The 19,491-nt window shown below is 41.8% G+C and overlaps 1 protein-coding gene across 2 annotated transcripts in view; it reads right to left on the minus strand.

The window, feature by feature from the left end:
• The window catches only part of FCHSD2 (FCH and double SH3 domains 2), a 221,250-nt gene that overhangs the window by 18,237 nt on the left and 183,522 nt on the right, over positions 1-19,491 (minus strand). For both annotated transcript variants that reach the window (XM_037135754.2, XM_037135753.2), the window contains exons 12-13: positions 14,219-14,323; positions 1,959-2,120 (exon numbers count right to left, since the gene is read on the minus strand). In XM_037135754.2, the coding sequence (XP_036991649.2) occupies positions 1,959-2,120; positions 14,219-14,323 (267 nt within the window). The remainder of the gene's footprint in view (positions 1-1,958; positions 2,121-14,218; positions 14,324-19,491) is intronic.

The raw sequence follows: 19,491 nt of genomic DNA on the forward strand, positions 1-19,491 counted from the left end.
TCTCAAAAACACCCAATTTAATCGACACTCAGTGCCAGACCCTGCACCAGGCACTTCTGTATTTCCTTCTTTCACAGTCAGAAGCCCTTTCTGATCTCCTGTTAAATTCTGGAAGGACTACCTCCAATGATATCTCCTTCTTGGGCAAACTTCTTTTCTATTTTTCTAGCTGGAACTAGGCTGTACTGACAGCTCTTTACAAAATCCTGAGATACTGGAGTTGGAGGGGATCTTAGAATCATTTACCCTAACTTTCTCTCTGAAACCCAGAGGCAAATGACTTTTTCCCAAGGTGAATAGGTCAGTTAGGAGTAAGCGATTGTGAGTTTGCCATACAGGAGCCCGGTCACACGCTGCCATGTGTTACTGAGATCTATAAGTCCTGTCTGCTCTACCAGGCTGTCACCGCTTTCAGGACAGAGACCAAGTCTTGTTTATCTCCAATTTGCTCAGGAAGTCGGCTCATCGTTAGGCAGTAAGTGCTGGCCGGGTTGATTCAGTCAGAAAAGGTGCTAGTTCAGGAAGAGCGTGGGTTGACTGGTTGCCAATGGTGCTGCTGAAGAAGCTGAAAGCGAGTCTGTGCCTGGGTTTGCATCATTACTCCTGTCCCACAGAATGACCCGAAGACATGGGGATTTGCCTTTTAAAAGATGCAATAAAAAGAGCTATTCCACAACATGGAGCAGTTCTGTTGTCCCGAAAACAGGACAAGCTCTTCTAACCCAAAAGTCAAGTGCGAGATGTGTGTTATTTTCCCCAGTGGTGTTAGCATTAATGGTGAAACAAAGACAAACCTTTAATCGATTGTTTTCCTTAAGATGCATATCCGTACACAATCCTTTTTAAATGTGTAAGCAGAATGGCATGTAAAAAAGCTGATAAAACTTCTAGGAATGTTCTTAAACTTTGGCCAATTTTTCTAGCAAGGATGCCTTTTCCAATCCGAAGGGCACAAACACTAAAGGGGCACTGTGGATGGAGTGGGAAATTGGGAAATTGGAATTCTGGCTTTTAGTTTGCTACCATTCCCTCTATCTGTCCATCCACTCGTTCATTTCTTCCTTCGACAGATGTTTACTGAGTACCTACTACATGCCACACACTCTGCTGTGCACAGCAGTGAGCCAGGCGGGAATGGCAATTACATTCTAGAGGGAAAGACAGACAATAAATACGAGGAAACAAATAAAGAAGATAAATATAGATTGTAATAAAGCTACAAGTAAACAAACAGGATGAGAGAGAGCGCCGGGTGGAGAGGGAGCCACAGGAATTACTTTAGCCTGACTAGCTAGGCATCATCACACCCACCTACATAAATATTAGGCAAATCACCAAACTTCCTGGTACTCAGGTCTCCAGCATAAAAAACTAAGGTTTAACCAGATGACATCAGAGTGGAGAGTGCCCTGGACTGGAAAACCTGAGCCTGAGTCCTGGTCTTGTGTGGGAGACACCATCTCCCTGATGAAAGACATTGGGAGCAGAACGGGAAGGGCCCTGTGAACCAAACAGGTGACGCCATGGATTACGAGCATTCCTTGCCCTTCTCTAAGAGTGTTTCCAACTCTCTGGGTGCTCATTTTCATTTACACTAGAAAAGACTCCCGAGAACTTCAAAAACCCTAGATCAAAATATTTATTCTGCTACTCCCAGACGAGAAGAGTATCCACTTCATGAATGAGGTAATGGGGTGGTAAACTGGCACTGAAACCAACTAGAGATACGATCTTCAGTGAACTGTTTTAAAAAGCACTATTCCCCCTGACCCCCTTTCTTTCTTACACTCAAGTTCAGCTCAATTAGTGATAGGTTGAAGAAAAAAAATACTCTAACTACTAGCAAAAGTATTATTTTGTTCTTTAAAATTTTGGTCATTATCAGGTTTGGCTACATAGTCAAAGAATGTCACCCTTCACTGAAAGTTAGACTACTGCATCCGAGAATAGGAACATACCGAGTGTAAGGTGCCATTATTGGTCACTGCAGGAAGGCGGGCCCACCGCTCATTTTCCAGCTCTTCCATCACTTGGTTCATTGCACTCTTCAGCCACGTGTCCACGGAAACACCGATCTGCTTTAGCAGGTCCAGCCGGGCTTCGGCTTTCAACTTAATTATCTAAGGAAACCAAGAAAATGGTCTGAAATCAGGACATTTTTCTCTCCCAAATTGATTGTTTTTAAGTTATTTCTGACATTAATTAGAAAAATATTGATATTCACCAGCAGTTCTGCCTTGGCATAGTTATTAATTTGTCAATTGGAGAGAGGGAGAAAGGGAAAGGTAAAGTGGGGGTGGGGGTAGGGGAGGGGAGGGCACAGGAGAACAGGGATCAGACTGCTTGTGGTGGCAAATTATAGGGAACAGGTCTGCATGGCAATGGTGAATGTAGCTCAGCCCTGATTCAGAAAACTAACAGGCACGAGAGACAGCACACAGGAGCCAGGCCCACAGGTCGGCTTCCCCATGGAGAATCAGGCCTGCATGACATTTAGGCTGCTTTGAGTCTTGCTTTTGCTAAGACACCCTCACCCTGAGTTAAGACAGCAAATGTTTAATGCACATTGTTGAAGTAACTGCCTAAAGTCTGTGCTAAACCATTCCAGGATAGAGGGTAACCAGATCAATCACTTTTTTCATTCCCTTGCATTCACAACATTCTTTTCTTTGTTATCTGCAAGAAGGAATCACCTAAAGCAAACCTGAGCATAATGAATGAGAACCTTCTTTGATGAAATGCTCCCAGAAGGCAGGGGTCAGGGCGGGGGTGGTGCTCTCTCACTGACAGAGTGGCAGTGCCATCCCTTTTCTCCACAGGACTTCTGCAGTCCATGTGAATTTGTTTCTCACATCCATACCACGGACACTGCTGGCCGGAGTCCAAATCAGCAAATGGCACCATGCATTGACAAGATATATCAGATATAACTTATGAATAGGAAGCTATTAATGGGCCGTGAAGTCTGCATTTTTTTCTTCTTAATAAAGCTACAAATACCTCAGAGCATTCTAGAATCTAGCATCTTCAACAGCCTTTTACCCACCTCTTGGAATCATCCATCTTTTACAAGTCTGCAAATGACCTCATCATGTCACTCCCCTGGCTAAAAACTTTTGCGATGCCTGCCTAGTGACTGAAGACTTTAAATTATCACACAGCTGTCAGAGACAGCAAAAATTGAGAATAAAAAGTTCCTGTTCTCCAAATTAAAGGGAAGGACTGCCTGTTTTTTGGCTCTTGTTCCAAGAGGTAAGCAGGTAACCACAGTTTAAACCTGTCCCTGTCATAAGGCTGTCTTTCACTTTCTTGATAGTGTCTTTTGAAGCACAAAAATATGCAGGTTTGATTAAGTCCAGCTCATCTAGTGTTTGGGCTTTTGGTGTCGTATCTAAGGCATTAATCCAAGGTCACAAAGGTTTATCCCTATGGTTTCTTTAAGGGTTTTATAGTTTTAGCTGTTCCACTTTGGTGGTGATTTTGGTATATGGTGTAGCACCGGGGTCCCACTTCACTCTTTTGCATGTGGATATTCTGCTGTCTCAGTGCCATTCCAGTACGTGTTTTAATTTAATTTGGCAATGAAGTGTTTTTTAAAAAAGAATGAACCGAATCAACAGACCCTTTCTTGGAATCATAAATGTAAGTCATTTAACTGCTGCAGCAGAGACACAGGCAGAGAGAGAGAGAGAAAGAGGTAGATTAGTTTATTCTATTTTCTCAATACCAAGTAATCTATTTTTCTTAAGATTTATTTTTGCCAGTACTTTACCAAACAACTAACAAACACAGTATTGCAAACTTAGACTTTTAGACTACAGTTCCAGAATAAACATTGCTATTTTTCCTTTAGAGTTCAAACTGTTTATATTTCAACTGTTTAAAAGCAGAATTTTCCAGTGCTTCCCAATGAATTTTGATGATTTGCCAATGGGTTAAAACTCTGCAGAGTACAGCTCTCTGTAACTTGATGGCATTCTAGATACAACTTGACCAAGTCATTTTCAGAACTTGTAAAGACACAGAGCTTTTTTAAGATGATGTTTGAAAAGCCAGGTCCTTTAGGATACAATATCACAGTGTACGGACACTGTCAATTAACTGGTTTCAATATAAATTTAATATAAGCCTATCTAAGGGTCACACCATAGTTGAGTTTATGAAATTTTGATAGCTTAAAGCTTGTAAATCTCATTTCATTTAACCACACAACAATTCTGGGGAAGGATAACAAACTCCATTTTATAGGTGAGAAAACTGATTTACCCAAGGTCATACCCATACAGTCCCCTCCCACAGGATTCTGGGCTTGCCCATGTGATTTGCTTTGGCCAATGGAACGAATGCACATTTTATGCAAGTTTGATAAGGGCTATTAGGACTTGACTTTTAGGAATGTGCTTCCTCCACTATGTGAGAAAGCCCGGTTTTAACGCATTCAAGGATGAAAACCATATGGAAAAAAGGCTCAGCCCTCGGCAGATCCTCTGGCTGAGTGCAGCTCACTGAGGAATCTTTGCAAGCCAAACCTGCGAAAGAAATGCACTGTCACAGTCAAGAGCCGGATCATGAGAGATCATAAATCATTGTTTTGGCTATAAAGTTGGGTGGGTTTCTTTTTTTTTTTTAAGATTTTATTTATTTATTTTTAGACAGAGGGGAAGGGAGAGAGAAGGAGGGGCAGAGAAACATCAATGTGAGATACAGTGATCGGTTGCCTCTCACACACTCCCAACTGGGGGGACCTTCTCCGCCCTGCAGACCTGCACTCAGTCCACTGAACCACACCGGCCAGGCCTGTTATTGACTTTCAATTTAATTCTGATGGGTCACAGAACATATTCTGCTTGATAGCAATCCTTTTAACATACTGACAGCAATTTATGGTTTAGTATTTGGTCTTGTTGAATGTTTCACATGTATTTTATAAGAACATGTATTCTACTCCCACGTGGTAGAGTGTTCTATAAATGCCAATTAGATATAAATGCTCCACATGTGTGTTGAGGTTTGGCCAGGATTTGTGTGGTTATTTATATGTTTATATGAAAATTAGAGAGCTCCTAGAAATTCACCCTCAAGCCAATAAGACTCTGCTAGAATTGACTTCCGGCCAAGATGGAGGTGTAGGTGGAAGCATTGTACCTCCCCACACAACCAAATTTAAAGACAACAAAGTTTTAGTAATAAAAAAACGTAGCCAAAACACAGAAAATTGAACTGTACAGAAGTCCGACAACAATGCACCCTTCAGCCAGACCGGTAAGAGGGGCGGAGTCAGTGGTGGAGCGGGGTCGGTAGGAAAGATTCACCAGACTGACCTAGGAGCGCAAGTGGAAGTAGGCAGATACCAGGTGCAGGGTAGCAAAGGGTGGACCCAGTGAGGGTGCGGGGCGGCTGGCTGACTGCGGTCACACATTTGTGTGCAGATAAAACAAGCGAAGGAGTGAGCAGTGAGACAGATGGCTCAGGCTAGGGCCCCAGCAACGGGTATTAGAGTGTGAAAGCACCAGTTGGAAAGACTTTTGGGGTTGAGGCACCGGGAAAGGCTTCCAGGCTCACAGAGAGTTCGTTGGAGAGACCCACAGGGTCCTAGAGTGTACACAAGCCCACACACATGGGTACTAGCACCAGAAGTGCCCGATTTGTTTGTGGGAAGCAGCAGAGGGGACAGAAATCTGAGAGAGAGGGGAACAAATGCCATTGTCCCTCTCTGACCCCACCCCCACATACAGCACCACAACCCAGGGACTGGGTTGCCCCGCCCTGGTGAACACCTAAGTCTCCGCCCCTCATACATAACAGGTGCAAACAGACCAAAATATGGCTCAAGAACAGCTCAAAGCCCCGGAGCCAATAATTCTAAGCGACCAAGAGATAGCCAACCTCTCAGATGCACAGTTTAAAACACTGGTGATCAGGATGCTCACAGAACTGGTTGATTTTAGTCACAAATTAGAGAAACATATGAAGGCTAAAGTAATTGAAATGAAGGGAAATGCACAGGAAACAGATAGTGATGGAAAGGAAGCTGGGACTCAAATCAAGGGAGTGGACCAGAAGGAAGAAAAAAATAACCAAACAGAAAAGAATGAAGAAACAAGAATTCAAAAAAATGAGGAGAGGCTTAGGAATCTCCAGGACATCTTTAAATGTTCTAACATCTGAATTATAGGGGTACCAGAAGGGGAAGAGGAACAGCCACCAATGGAAAACTTATTTGAACAAATAATAAAGGAGAACTTCCCCAATCTGGCAAAGGAAATAGACTTCCAGGAAATCCAGGAAGCTCAGAGAGTCCCAAAGAAGTTGGACCCAAGGAGGAACACACCAAGGTACATCATAATTACATTACCCAAGATTAAAATGAAGGAGAGAATTCTAGAAGCAGCAAGACATAAGGGGACAGTCACCTGCAAAGGAGTGCCCATCAGACTGTCAGATGATTTCTCAAAAGAAACCTTACAGGCAAGAAGGGGCTGGAAAGAAGTATTCCAAGTCATGAAATCTAAAGACCTACATCCAAGATTGCTCTATCCAGCAAAGTTTTCATTTAGAATGGAAGGGCAGATAAAGTGCTTCTCAGATAAGGTCAAGTTCATCATCACCATGTCCTTATTATATGAAATGTTAAAGGAACTTATCTAAGAAAAAGAAGATAAAAAAGATGAACAGTGAAAGGACAGCAAACTCACAGTTATTAACAAACACACCTAAAACAAAAGCAAACTAAGAGGACAGCTAGATAAGGAGCAGAACCATAGAAATGGAGATCACATGGAGGGTTAGCAACAGGGGAGTGAGAGAAGGAGAAGGGGGGAGAAGCTACAGAGAATAAGTAGCATAGACGGTAGGTAGAAAGTAGACAGGGGGGAGGGCAAGAATAGTATGGGAAATATAGAATCTAAAGAACTTATAACACATGGACATGAACTAAAGGGGGGGAATGGTTGGGGGTGTGTGCAGGGTGGAGGGGAATGAAGGGGGGAAATAGGACAACTGTAATGGCATAATCAATAAAATATATTAAAAAATAAAAGACTCTGCTAGAATTCTAGTGTGCAGCCCTTCAAAAAGAGCTGTGTAATGTAAATATTATCAAGTACAGTCCCATTCTTTCAAGGGTCAATTCCTCTCCAGCTTTTATATGCTCTGGGTCATTTTCTAGTTCTACCAACAAGATATTTGAAATATTTTTACCCCAGATTAATAATTATTTAAAAGAGGATATAAGCTATTTCACCATTACCAATAGAAGTTCTTATAGAGATATATTCTACATTGAAAGAGAACTGCAAAAAAATCTTAAATTACACTCAGTAGTTTATTATTAGTAAATATTTATATTATAATTTTGAACCTGCTTCATAAATATACTACAGGATAAAGCAAACAAAGTATTATGATGCTATTATTAGGAACTAAGATTTTTAGTGCAAGAAAAAAGATATAAATATAAAATCAAAGAAGTTAATAAAATCCTTCTAATCTTAAGTTTTAATTGGAAATATCCATCTGATTTTGCGATCTGAAAAAATTCCTGCCTAAAACAGCAAAGAGGGGGCTGAGAAACAACACTCATAACAACAGTCGCCTTCACAGCCTAGATGTTGGTGTCTAACTACTATTTGCTATAAAAAAAAATCAGAGCTCCTTGAAGAAGGAAAAGTACAAGGTGAATCTATTATATTGATGGCTTGTGCTAGAGAGCAAGAGTGTGTTCAGTTCAAAGACAAAGGAGAGGATGAACATAGAAGCTTAAATGGATCTCTATAGGCCAAATTTAGACAATAAGGGCTTAAAAAAGCCCTAATGACAACTGTAATTGAAAATATTCTAAATGAATAAAAATCTGCAATAAATTTAGAATACATAAGGTGGGATCCCATGAGAAGCAAAAAATAACTGCTGGGCAAGTAACATCTTCTCTGAAGCTGTGAACTGAAAAATCCCCAGAGCGAGTACGTGTTGCAGCTCTTCCTAGTTCGAGTGTGGAGACTGGGCTGGACACCCACAGCATCGGAAACCACAGGAAGGAAATACACTAGTAACCGGGCTAAATTAGCTCTACGGAGAGGCCACTCTAACTGACCCTTAAAAACAAGCTTCAAACAGATCAAGATAGTTATGTAAGCAACTGGCCTGGCTGCTAAAAAAAAATCCACAGTCTTTGAAAGAAGAAAGGAGAATCCACACCTCAATAGCCAAATTTTCACAATTTCTAGTATTTAGTAAAAAAATTATTAAGTATTTGAATAACAGAAAAAATATTAGCTGTAACAAAAGGGACAGTCAGTCAACAAAGAGCCAGATCACAGCTACGATGTAATGAGTAGACAAAGACTTTAAATTCACTGTTAGAAACGTACTTAAAGATTTAGAGGAAAACATGAAGATAAACAGGAGTGAAGTGGGACATATAGAAAAATCCTAACTAGGACTTATAGAGCTGACAATATAATATCCGAAACAAAAATTTCCAGGATGTCCTTGACAGCAGGTTCGACCCCACAGAAGGGAAGATCCGCAAGCTTGAGTACACAGGACACTAACTAATCACACTGAGATTACGGTAAAAAATGAGGTTAGATCAACAATGTGTGGATGGTAGTTGTATGTGATGTCTAGAACAATGTCAAGTAATCTAATATTCGTGTTGCTGAACTTGAATTAACCTATGGGTCAGAAGGCAGATCATTTGTGGCCTGGTCACAAGAGAACTTTTGGGGTGATATAAATTTTTTATATCTTGATTGTGATGGTGGGTATATAGGGGTATGTATTTATCAAAGCTCATCAAACTGTTTACTTGAAATGATTACATTCTTATATGCATGTTACACCTCATTCTTATATGCATGTTACACCTCAACAGAGTTGATTTTTATTTTTATTTTCTAAAGATTTTATTTATTTATCTTTAGAGGGGAAGGGAAGGAGACAGGGAGAGAAACATCAATGTGTGGTTGCCTCTCATGTGTCCCCTGCTGGGAACTGGCCTGCAACCCAGGCATGTGCCCTGACTGGGAATCGAACCGCGGTTGTCTGGTTCGCAGGCCCACACTCAATCCACTGAGCTACACCAGCCAGGGCTCAATAGAGTTGATTTTTAAAATTCCATAATGATACTTAAGAGAGAAAAGCATCCATCTGCCATCATTGGCAGGGACTAGTATTGACTAGTTGCAATAGGAGGAAAAAAAAAAGAGCAGAAAGATCTGGTGGCACCACCTTCATTAAGTGACCACTCTTAGCATCATTAATAGTGAGACAGCTTGAGACAAACATACTATGGTGAACAACATAGCAATTCTATGAAGTATTCTTGTCTAAAATACTGATTCTCATCAGGATATTTTACAGAATAGAATGAACTTCAATGACGGAGAATTACAAAATTAACTTCCATTTTATAGAATAGAAATAAACACACAAAGCCAATATTGCAAAATATTAATAGTTCCTGGCTGGTGTGGCTCAGTGAAGCAAGTGCCAGACTGCAAAGCAAAGGGTCACTGGGCACTTGCCTGGGCTGTGGGCCAGGTCCCCAGCAGGGAGCATGGGAGACGCAACCACACATTGATGTTTCTCTCCCTCTCTGTCTCCTTTCCTTCCCCCCTCTCCAAAAAAAAAAAAACCCACAAAAACCCTTAAGCCCCTAACAGTTGAATTTATCATGTTGGGAAATAATATATTTACTTTTCATCTTTTTGTATGTTTTAAAAATTTCACATTAAAACCAAAGAAAGTGACTAGTCAAGAGGTCTATCATATTATAAGAGTACAGTGAGCCCTGGCTGGTATGTCTCAGTGGATCAAGTGCTGGCCTGTGAACCAAAGGGTGGCAGGTTTGATTCCCAGTCAGGGCACATGCCTGGGCTGCAGGTCGGGTCCCTGGTAGAGGGTGCTCGAGAGGCAAACACACGTTGATGTTTCTCTCCTTCTCTTTCTCCCTCTCTTCCCCTCTCTCTAAAAATAAAATCTTTAAAAAGAAAAAAAAAAGAGTACACTGAAATCCTATAAAACAGGCCCTGAGGTAAATTTGGATATAATTTGGTTGGAAATCTTATTTTAATAGCAGGCTCACCCTTAGCATTTCATAAACCTTCTAGTATTGAAGCGTCACATTTTACGCAATGAACATTTTTAGACTCCTCTTACAGCATCATGGCCAAGGGTCTTCCCAGTTTGAGTTACTGAGGTATAAGGATGGCATTGAAATTTTAAGGGGGGACACTGTATTATTACTATTATTATTTCATTATTAAAGGATCCACTTCTACGACTGTCATGAAGCTCTGGCTGGGCAAACAGTGATGTGCTCTGGAGGCACCTACACCCCACTCTGGACTTTCTGGTTGTAACCACTGTCCTTTCTCTACCTCAACTGAAAACCCAGACTCAAAGTCTCAAGTCCTGCTCTCCTGTCTCTGGAGGACGTCAACGCCAACTATGTAGGAGGCTTTTCGGAGGAGAAGACGACTCTGTTTTCTCAGGACACAAAGCCTCTGCTTCGCTTTATGAGGCGGATAGCAACCCCAAGCCACAGCTAGGCTGGGACCTGCGCGGGCCTCAGTGATCGCTCGGTGATTCTGGATTCCTAGTGCACAGCAGGACCGAGTAAAAGGATCAGTTAAGAGAAAATGGTTATCTATGAAAATGTGTTTATGTAAATGTAAACAATAACTGATTTTTTGTTTTGTTAATTCACTTGATACCACATACTTCAGCTTTCACACGTATGTTCAATTCAGATAATAGAATGTAGTTAATATCTTAAAGAAAGAATCATGTAGTCTATAGTTCCTCCTGCAGACCTTACACCAAATATGAGCTATTAAAAACTTCTGGGTATCTTTAACTTCTTACATTAACTTTCTCTTCATTGTGTTAAGCATTTCACTGTCGTAAGAAGAGAGAACTGCCCTCAAGTCAAATAAAAGGTACAATTTAAACATAAAAATAATTGTGTTCTGGAACAACATAAGTCAGGTATGGCTTTTAAAACTCTTGGCTTCTTGGCAAGCTACCTTAAAAGGAGGTGTGACGTGCCAGGTAAAGAATATCTGTGTGTCTGCGTAACACGTGAATTTCAAGAATACAAATACCTACATATCAAATTAGGAAAATTGTTATTAAAGTGTAAGAAGCTATTGCCTCATTCCGACTCGTGAGTTAGTCGGGGAACACGCCAGCAGCGTGTCCTGCACAGATGTCCCTGTGGCTGTCATGGAGATCCTAACTGGAACAACAGTTTGCTCGTCCCTGTGTGTCTAAAACATTCATCGGTGTCTGGCACCAATTAAGGTACTCGTTAAGTATCTGTTAAACTAATCAACTAGTGAATTTGCTCTCAAATTAACCAGCCAATAATCAATTAATCACTATATAAGCCCTATTTTTTGGAAAAGCACAAGCCACTTATATTTTCAATTTGTTATGATTGGGAAAAGTTTCTTTAATTTATTGCTCAGCACCACAAAAGGGTTTTATTCTAACTAGCAACACTGAATGGAACTGCAGCACAGAAAACACTGGATAAAGCAGACTGACCAACAAGGGAGGGTATCATTCACCCCGGTAGGAGTTAGAAACCAAACATGAAGGATACGAGGGGGTTTTAACCAGTTCTCTCTCCCTTTTGTATAGGTGTTTATAATAACTAACTAACTATTGAATGAAAAGAGAAAATTCAATGCAAATAATATTTAGGCAGAAGAAAGAAGAGAATCCCCAAAGCCCATTATTATCAATTCCTCCGAAGGCTCCCACGGTGCAGTCATCCAAAATTTCACCAGGGCAGCCCTCTGAGTGTTGTCCCAATGCTACCCTCATGTTTGCCATCCAACTTTAGCGGGGTTATTCTCTGTGTCTGATAAGCGGAAATCAAGTGAGAGATAATTTTAGGTTAGCAGGATTAACTACATTTTATAAATAGTCAAAGCTGAAATTACGGATCTGGCATCATGGTTTTTAGCACCTTCCATATTTTGGTAAGAAAATTATTTTTGAGAATGCAGACTTTACACACTGACACTGGGAGAGAAGAGACATTCTGCTGTGGACACCTCACTTCATACTTTCACCTTTAAGCTAACAACACAGGGCAGTTCAGCAAGTTCATGGAAACAACAGGTCAGTCAGCCTAAATGCGGACTTGGTGTGGTCAACGCCTACTACCGCACGGCTGGGGGTGTGGGGAGCCAGGGCAGCAGACGGTGACAACACGGATGGAGTCTGGAGACGGAAAATACAGGCGAGAACACAGCCTTAAGAAAACTTCTGGGACCCGTCCTGTACTACCAAGGGTCTGAAACCGGCCCCGCCCAGAGTCTGAAGAAACAAACAAGGAAAGCGCTCTACACAGGGCAGCGTTTCCCAGATGAGGAAAGGACCTGCCAACAGTTCTTGGCCGGCACACTACAGTAGTGCTTTAGCTCTGGCTCTGAATTCAGAGAGAAAAAAGGCTATTTATTATACACACTGCCCTTTTCACTATGGAGGCTGTAGATCATTTACCAGAAGAAAAAGACGAGTCGTGGTTACCGAGGCTTCTCTAGACCAGGTAGATGGCAAATTGTTTCTGGTAGAGGTTGCTTCCATGAAGTTGTGCCAAAAACGTGCTCATATTTCCTATGTCTGTGTATGCTACCTCTCTACTGCACTTCCCCACCCCCACCAAAACAAGTCCTCAAAACCTCTCGAGTCCTAAGGGGGTATTTGAAAAGCAAAGGATGCAAGAATTCCTTGTATAGAGTCCGAGATGTTTGCCCAGAATCGTAAAGCTGCGCCATGTGCCAGGGGAGCTTCCCGCCTCGTTGGGAAGACCTGGCTGTTAGAAGGTTATTTCCCAATACCAAGTTCAGATCTGCCTCCTTCCTGCCTTCTTGTTTTAGTTCAAGTTCTGCCTCTTTAGCTTGCATGGCATAAATCTGTGCTATCCCTTTTTCTCTGACCAATTGAATGCTACCGATCTATCTACACCCATCTATGTCCTACTTCTTCTGTATCACCTGCCCTAGTGACGCCTCCCATGGGGACATGTTTCTTCTGGGGTTCTTCTTTTAAATTGTTCATTTTTATTGATTTTAGAGAGATAGAGGAAGAGAGGGGGGAGAGGGAGACCAACAGACATAGATGTGCTGTTCCACTTCCTTATGCATTCGCTGGTTGTGCCCGGACTGAGGACTGAACCCACAACCTCGGCGTACCTGAATAATGTTCTAACCAACGGAGCTACCTGGCCAGGGCTCTTCTGGGTTTCTTAAGTATTAAGTATGCTTCTGTGGACGACTCCCAGGCACTTAGGCTCACAGTCTCGGCTGTCTTCGGCATCTGTTACGCCCTCCTAACAAGAACACGCCGTCCCTGAGGGCTGGGCGGCCTCCATCTTTTTTGAGTGCCTCCTTCCATATTCCTTCCGAGGTGCATACAGTAGATAACCATACCCAAGTGCACACAGGTCCTCCACGAACTGGTCCTAACCACAGTTAATTTATTTACTTTCTACCATGTTTCCTTATAAAAGTCCGCCCCTCTAATCAAATCTGACTGCCAAACTGTGTCCCATGTCTTCCTTCTTTTCAAGTAACTTCTTTCTTTCCATCTTAACCTCTCCCCCTTGAGGTCAGGGAATATTAGTGTAGGTAACATGGACTTCTAGACACTACACATAGAAATGTTATTTATTTATTCTTTTTACGGGAAAGAAGGTTTCACACTTTCATACAACTCTCAAAAGGTCCCATGATAACCTCTCCCAAATTAAAATCCACTGTTGTAAATTTGTCTTGTTTGCTTAATCAAGTCTTCTCTTTTAAAAGCTTAGCTTATGCCCCTAGATCTAAGATTCCAGAGAATCTTCCATATGGGGGGGGTGTCTATATGGGGGGGCTCTGACCTCATATATACCGATTTCTATGCTGTTAATTTGACTGTTAAGTACCTTGTATAACCTTAAAATTAGTGTCTTCATTGTGACTTAATTCCTTTTTTTATTTAATGTTTATTGATTGTAAATGCTTCTTAGATTAGGGTCTTTTTGTTGCATGCACCACCTTGTAAGAAGCAGTTACTTAAAAATAATATTCTCGATACAGATGAAGATGGTGAGTCGTCTTCATTATAGTAAGTGTACAGAAACTGGATTCTAAAGGTACGTACCACAGCTGAGACATTAATGGAGCTGGGCAAATGCCAAAATTAGCTTCCACCTCACCTCTGCTTTTCGAATATTTTCTTTCGCTTCATCCATTTTCTGTTCCAGCTCTGCTCGGCTTTGTTCTGACCCTGCGACTCCGTGACATTCCAGGTCACCCAGGACCTATCACAGAACACAGGGAAATACACAGTGACTGCTTTTTCCTAAGTGATAGGAGTAGTTCAGTAATTTAAAAGACTTTAGTGATGAGTGGCCATGGTTCCACTTTTGATGTTTAATTTTAATTTTTTGTTAATTTAAAACCCGAAATAATTAAGACCCAAAAGAAGCCGCAGAAGTACAACAGGGAGCCCCTCCCCTCAGCTTCCCAGACAGCAGTGACTGTGTGAGCAAGCCGCCGCGTGCGAACCAGGGAATGTGCACGGGCACAAACATAAGAACCTTGCTTGGGTCGCACATCTTTTTGTGCACACTTTTAATTTTTAACAACTTCATGAATACAAAATATTGCTGCAAAACAACAACTAATGAAAAATGGCAAAAACAGCGACACCTGCACGTGCCGTTGTGCACCCGGCCCCCCCAGGTGACCACCATGACATCGGTTTAGGCGCGTTTTCTCCAAACCATTTCCCATGTGTGTCTTACATACTTGCACAGTTACAGCTGAGCCAACGCCTCCTTGAATACACATGGGAACAGATATTTAAGATAAAACCAGAGGAGCAGAAATCGTACATTTTAATATTAAAAGACATAACCGAACTGCCCCTGAAGGGTTACGCCTACTCTCCCACCAGCAGTAAGTATGTGAGAGCACGTTTCTCTCGCACCCACACCGGAGATTGTCAATTTTTGAAATTTTTGCCAAAGGTCATCTTATTGACTGAATTTTCATTTCTAGGTAAGAGAGAAAGAGCCTCGTCTCATGTGCTGCTGGCAGTTCATATCCTGTACACAGTTTCCTAATTTCTGTCTTTTTGTAATTATTTAAATATATTTCTTTCTAGATATCAGTCCTAATAGTTGTAACAATACTTATGTTAGAAATATTTCTTCTATTCTATTCCCTTTCTCTTAACTTTTAAAAATTATCCTCACCCAAAGACATTATTTTATTGCTTTTAGAGAGGAAGGGAGAAAGGGAAAGAGAGAAACTTTGACAGGCGAGAAATGCATTATCAGTTGCCTCCCTTATGCTCCCAGACCAGGGATGGAACCTGCAACCTAGGTATATGCCCTGACTGAGAATGGAACCTGCAACCTTTTGGCTAGGAAGCAAGGTTCTGACCAACTCAGCCACACTGGCCAGGACCCTTTCTCTTAAGTTTTTAAAGTTATTTTGTTTAACAGAAATTTGTAGTTTAGTGTTTGTTTTTTTTTAAGATTTTATTTATTTATTTTAGAGAGAGGGGTAGGGAGGGAGAAAGAGAGGGAGAGAAACATCAATGTGTGGTTGCCTCTCGTGCTCCCCTTGCTGGGGACCCAGCCTGGAACTCAGGCATGTGCCCCCATTGGGAATTGAACCACGACCTTTTGGTTTGCAGGCCTGTGCTCAATCCACTGAACCACACCAGCCAGGGCAGAAATTTTTAGTTTTTATGTTGTTGAGGTTAATAATCTTTTCTTCTATGGGTCCTGGGTTTTGTGTCTTGTTTAAGAAGCCATTTTTAATGCACCAAAAATATTCTATATTTTTCTAGTTTTCAATAATCCCCTGTTAAGCACTTGAGTCTTTAATTCTTCTGAAATTTATTATGTATTTGGTGGAAGGGAAGAATCTACATGTTTCCCCTAAATACAGAGACAATTGCTCTAATACCATTTACTAAATATGCTCTTTCCCTGGAACTCTGAAATGCCATTAAAATGTTTTTCATTATAAAAAATTTCAAATATATTCAAAAGTAAAGATATATGAACTACCATATATCAATCACCAAGATTTTTCCAGATCTGTTTTATCTATGCCTTTTTCTCTTTGCTAAAGCATTTTAAATAAAATTTCAGATGATGTCATTTCACTAGCACTTGAAGAGAACACCTGGGTTTACAGTGGCCTTCCATCTCACCTGGATAGCAGGAGCCCTGCTGAGGTCCACAGCCAGGTGCTCCGGGCCGGGGAGCTGGGTGTGGGGTTGAGATCCCCTCGCCTAAGGGGGCACCTCTGCAGCTGACATCCCTCTGGATTCCTCACCACCACAGATGGGGGTGGGGACAGCCCATGTTGCATCTCTGCCCCTCCTACCTGTGCTGACATGGCTTCTTCTTTATATCCTTAGTTATAGGGCTTCTGGTTAGCTACTCTTCAGATGGTTCTCCAGGTTGATTGTTCTATAATTTAGCTGTAATTCTGATGTGCTCATGGGAGGAGATGAGCGTAGCGTCCACCTACTCTATCATCTTGGCTGGAAACCCCTAGCTTGATCTCTTTGAAGCTCGTTTTAAAGATATGTTAGGGTAGTTCTAAAGCAGTCTTACTCTAGGGCTAATTTATAGCTCTACTACCAATGCCTTATCCATCTGTAGTCGCCTGAATGCCCTACGTGGTCTATGAGTACTCTCAGCTTTGGCTGGTAGGACCTAAATGTGTCCCAGCCCAATGTGAACTCTGGGAATTGTTCGGCTTATCTCTCTATTGTTCTTCTTTACCCAGTTGAGTGGCATTTCATCCTACATATGTGTGGTTTACTATTCAGCAATAGCCTGAAGGGAGACCTATGTAGATTTTTGAGGTTCTCTGCATCTCCCTGCTGCCCGGTACTCTGCCCTGAGAATTCACGCCACTTCAGCTCCTCTGAAGTCTGACCTCTCCGGTCTCAGCTCTGCAAGTCTGCGGTGCTCAGCTCCAGCTCTCCCTCCCGGGCTGCAGCCGAGCAGGCGCCTCTAGGAGGAAAGCCTGGGAAGCCACAGGGCTAATTTCACTGTTTTCTCTCTCAGGTGTCACAATCCTGCCACCGTCTGTTGTCCAATGCTTGAACACATTTGTTTCACATATTTAGACTAATTTACAGTTGTTTATGCAGGAGAGCGAGTGTGATCCCAGTTACTTGGTCATGGCCAAAGGAGAACTGATTTAGTGTTAAGAAAATACCTTCATTTTATTGCTTAAAATATATCTTACAGGATTAAGGTAATAGTGTCATACCATAAAGAACTAAAAATTTATTAAAATCTTTCTATTTCTATCTTCCAACAGAAAGACACAACATGCCTTGACAACAGAGGAAGCAGATTTATTTTTAATATCTGAACATTTACTTTCAAATACAGTCAAGCATCTAGTGGAAAAAAACTTGTCTGTGTGTTTTATATTTCTAAGTATAAAGCTGCAGTAATTTATCTCATCACTATTTATTGGATGTGTGGGCATATAGGTCTCTTGAGTTCACAAATTCTTTTATTGAGATAAACTATATTAGAGGAACTGTACCCAAGAACCTCTTATGTGTCCCTAAATCTGATTTAGATGATGATATTGTGCATTTCAAGCTGGAGTCTGACGCCAGGCTTTGGCAATCTGAGTGAAGAGGAGAGTTATATTTTGTGTGCAAGAGGGGTATGAACTGTTATGGCCAGAAGGCAGGCTGTGTCAGATTACATTTTTTAAAAAACAGCTATTACAATATTTCCCATTCCAGAACCTGGTTCTTCCAGAACCTTGCTAGTTCCCCACCAAGAAGTGGAGTTTATGTTCTCTCTCCTTGAACCTGGCCAGGCTTTTTGTAATGGCCTCAATCAATAAAAATATGACACAACTAATACTATTTCCAAGGCCATGTCAGGAAAGATGGTACAGCTTCTTCTTGGCTCACTACCGGGACTCAGGCCTTTGGGGTCCTGTGCTACAGCTACAGGCGCCGGGTACGGCTGGCCCGAAGCTGCTGTGCCTGCCAGGGAGGTCACATGGGGAGACCACAGAGAGGGACAGAGATGCTCTCGCTGCTCTAGCCCCCTGCTGTCCAAGTCTCCTTGGTCCGAACACCAGATATTTTGGTGGGGAAGCCTATGAGAAGACTCCGGCACCAGCTCCCCCTGACTGCAATGAGAGACCTCCACATGAGAACTGCTGCCAAGCTGAGCCCCGCCAAAGCAATATAAACAATGCTTTCTGAGGGGGCATTAAGTTTAAAGTGTTTTACTTTTTATTTTATTTTTATTATTATTTATTTTTAGATGAGATCAGGTGCATTCAGAGGGGCATGGCCGTAGACTCTTATTTATTTTTAGAGAGAGGGGAAGGAAGTGAGAAAGAGAGGGAAAGAAACATGGATGGAGAGAGAAACATTGACCAGCTGCCTCTTATACACACCCAGCTGGGGACCGAACCCAAAACCCAGGCATGTACCCCTACCAGGAATTGGACCCACGACCTTTTGGTTTGAGGGGTGACATTCAACCAACTGAGCCGCACCAGACAGGGCTACAGTGTTTTACTATGCAGCATTAGATAAGTGGAACACTGAGTTTAAGATGTCTGTAAGTAAGATAGTGAGAAGTATGTGTCAAAGCAGGCAAGTGGACATATGGATACAAGAAGATAAGCCTAATGTTGAAGACTGGGCTCAATCTGTCAGTCATTGGTTGCTAAGTGAAACCAGGGAAGAGGTCGCGATTGCCTATAATGAGAATAAAGAATAAGAAAAGAAGAGAGCCTACTACAGAAATCTAAGGAATTTAAATATTTAAACGTGAGATAGAGAAAGAAGCTACAGAAGAATCTAGGAATGGCCAGCGCAGCAGCAGGAAAACCAGGGCCATGTGACGTCATGGATGACCAGGGAAGAAAAGGTTTCAGGATGGAAGGTGTTGTCAATTGTGATGAAGCTGTCATGGGTTAAGTGAGATGAGAAATCAAAGTGTCATTTTGGCTTTAGCAACACGACACCATCGGTGATTTTCAGAAGTGTAGGCTCCGCACAGCAGTGCAGGGAAAGGGAAGGCAGGAAAGGACCAAATGCAACGGGCCCAAAGGTGGTTAAGTGGGGTGCTAGGAAATACAGCTGTTAAATACATGGACTCTTTTAAGAAACTGGATGTGCAGGTAAAGAAAGACAATAATAAAAATATAAATAAATGGAAATCGAGGAAGAAAGTACTATACCTAACGATTTCTTTGTACTTTCAGTTTAGTCTTGATGATACATTTTCATGGAATCTACAATTGTGCCTTCAAAAATTTTGTCTTGGGAATGAAAAGCCAAATTCAACACATTTATGTCTCTTCCACTTCCCAAGAGGCTGCAAGACACTGTCACTAGCCTTCCTTGGGCAGCTCCGCGGCAAACAGAGAAATCACCGTGCTGATGCCACAGGGCCTTAGGATTCCC

The sequence above is a fragment of the Artibeus jamaicensis genome, unplaced genomic scaffold, assembly GCF_021234435.1.
Source record: "Artibeus jamaicensis isolate MK-2021 breed Jamaican fruit bat unplaced genomic scaffold, CSHL_Jam_final contig_64, whole genome shotgun sequence".
Taxonomy (NCBI): domain Eukaryota; kingdom Metazoa; phylum Chordata; class Mammalia; order Chiroptera; family Phyllostomidae; genus Artibeus; species Artibeus jamaicensis.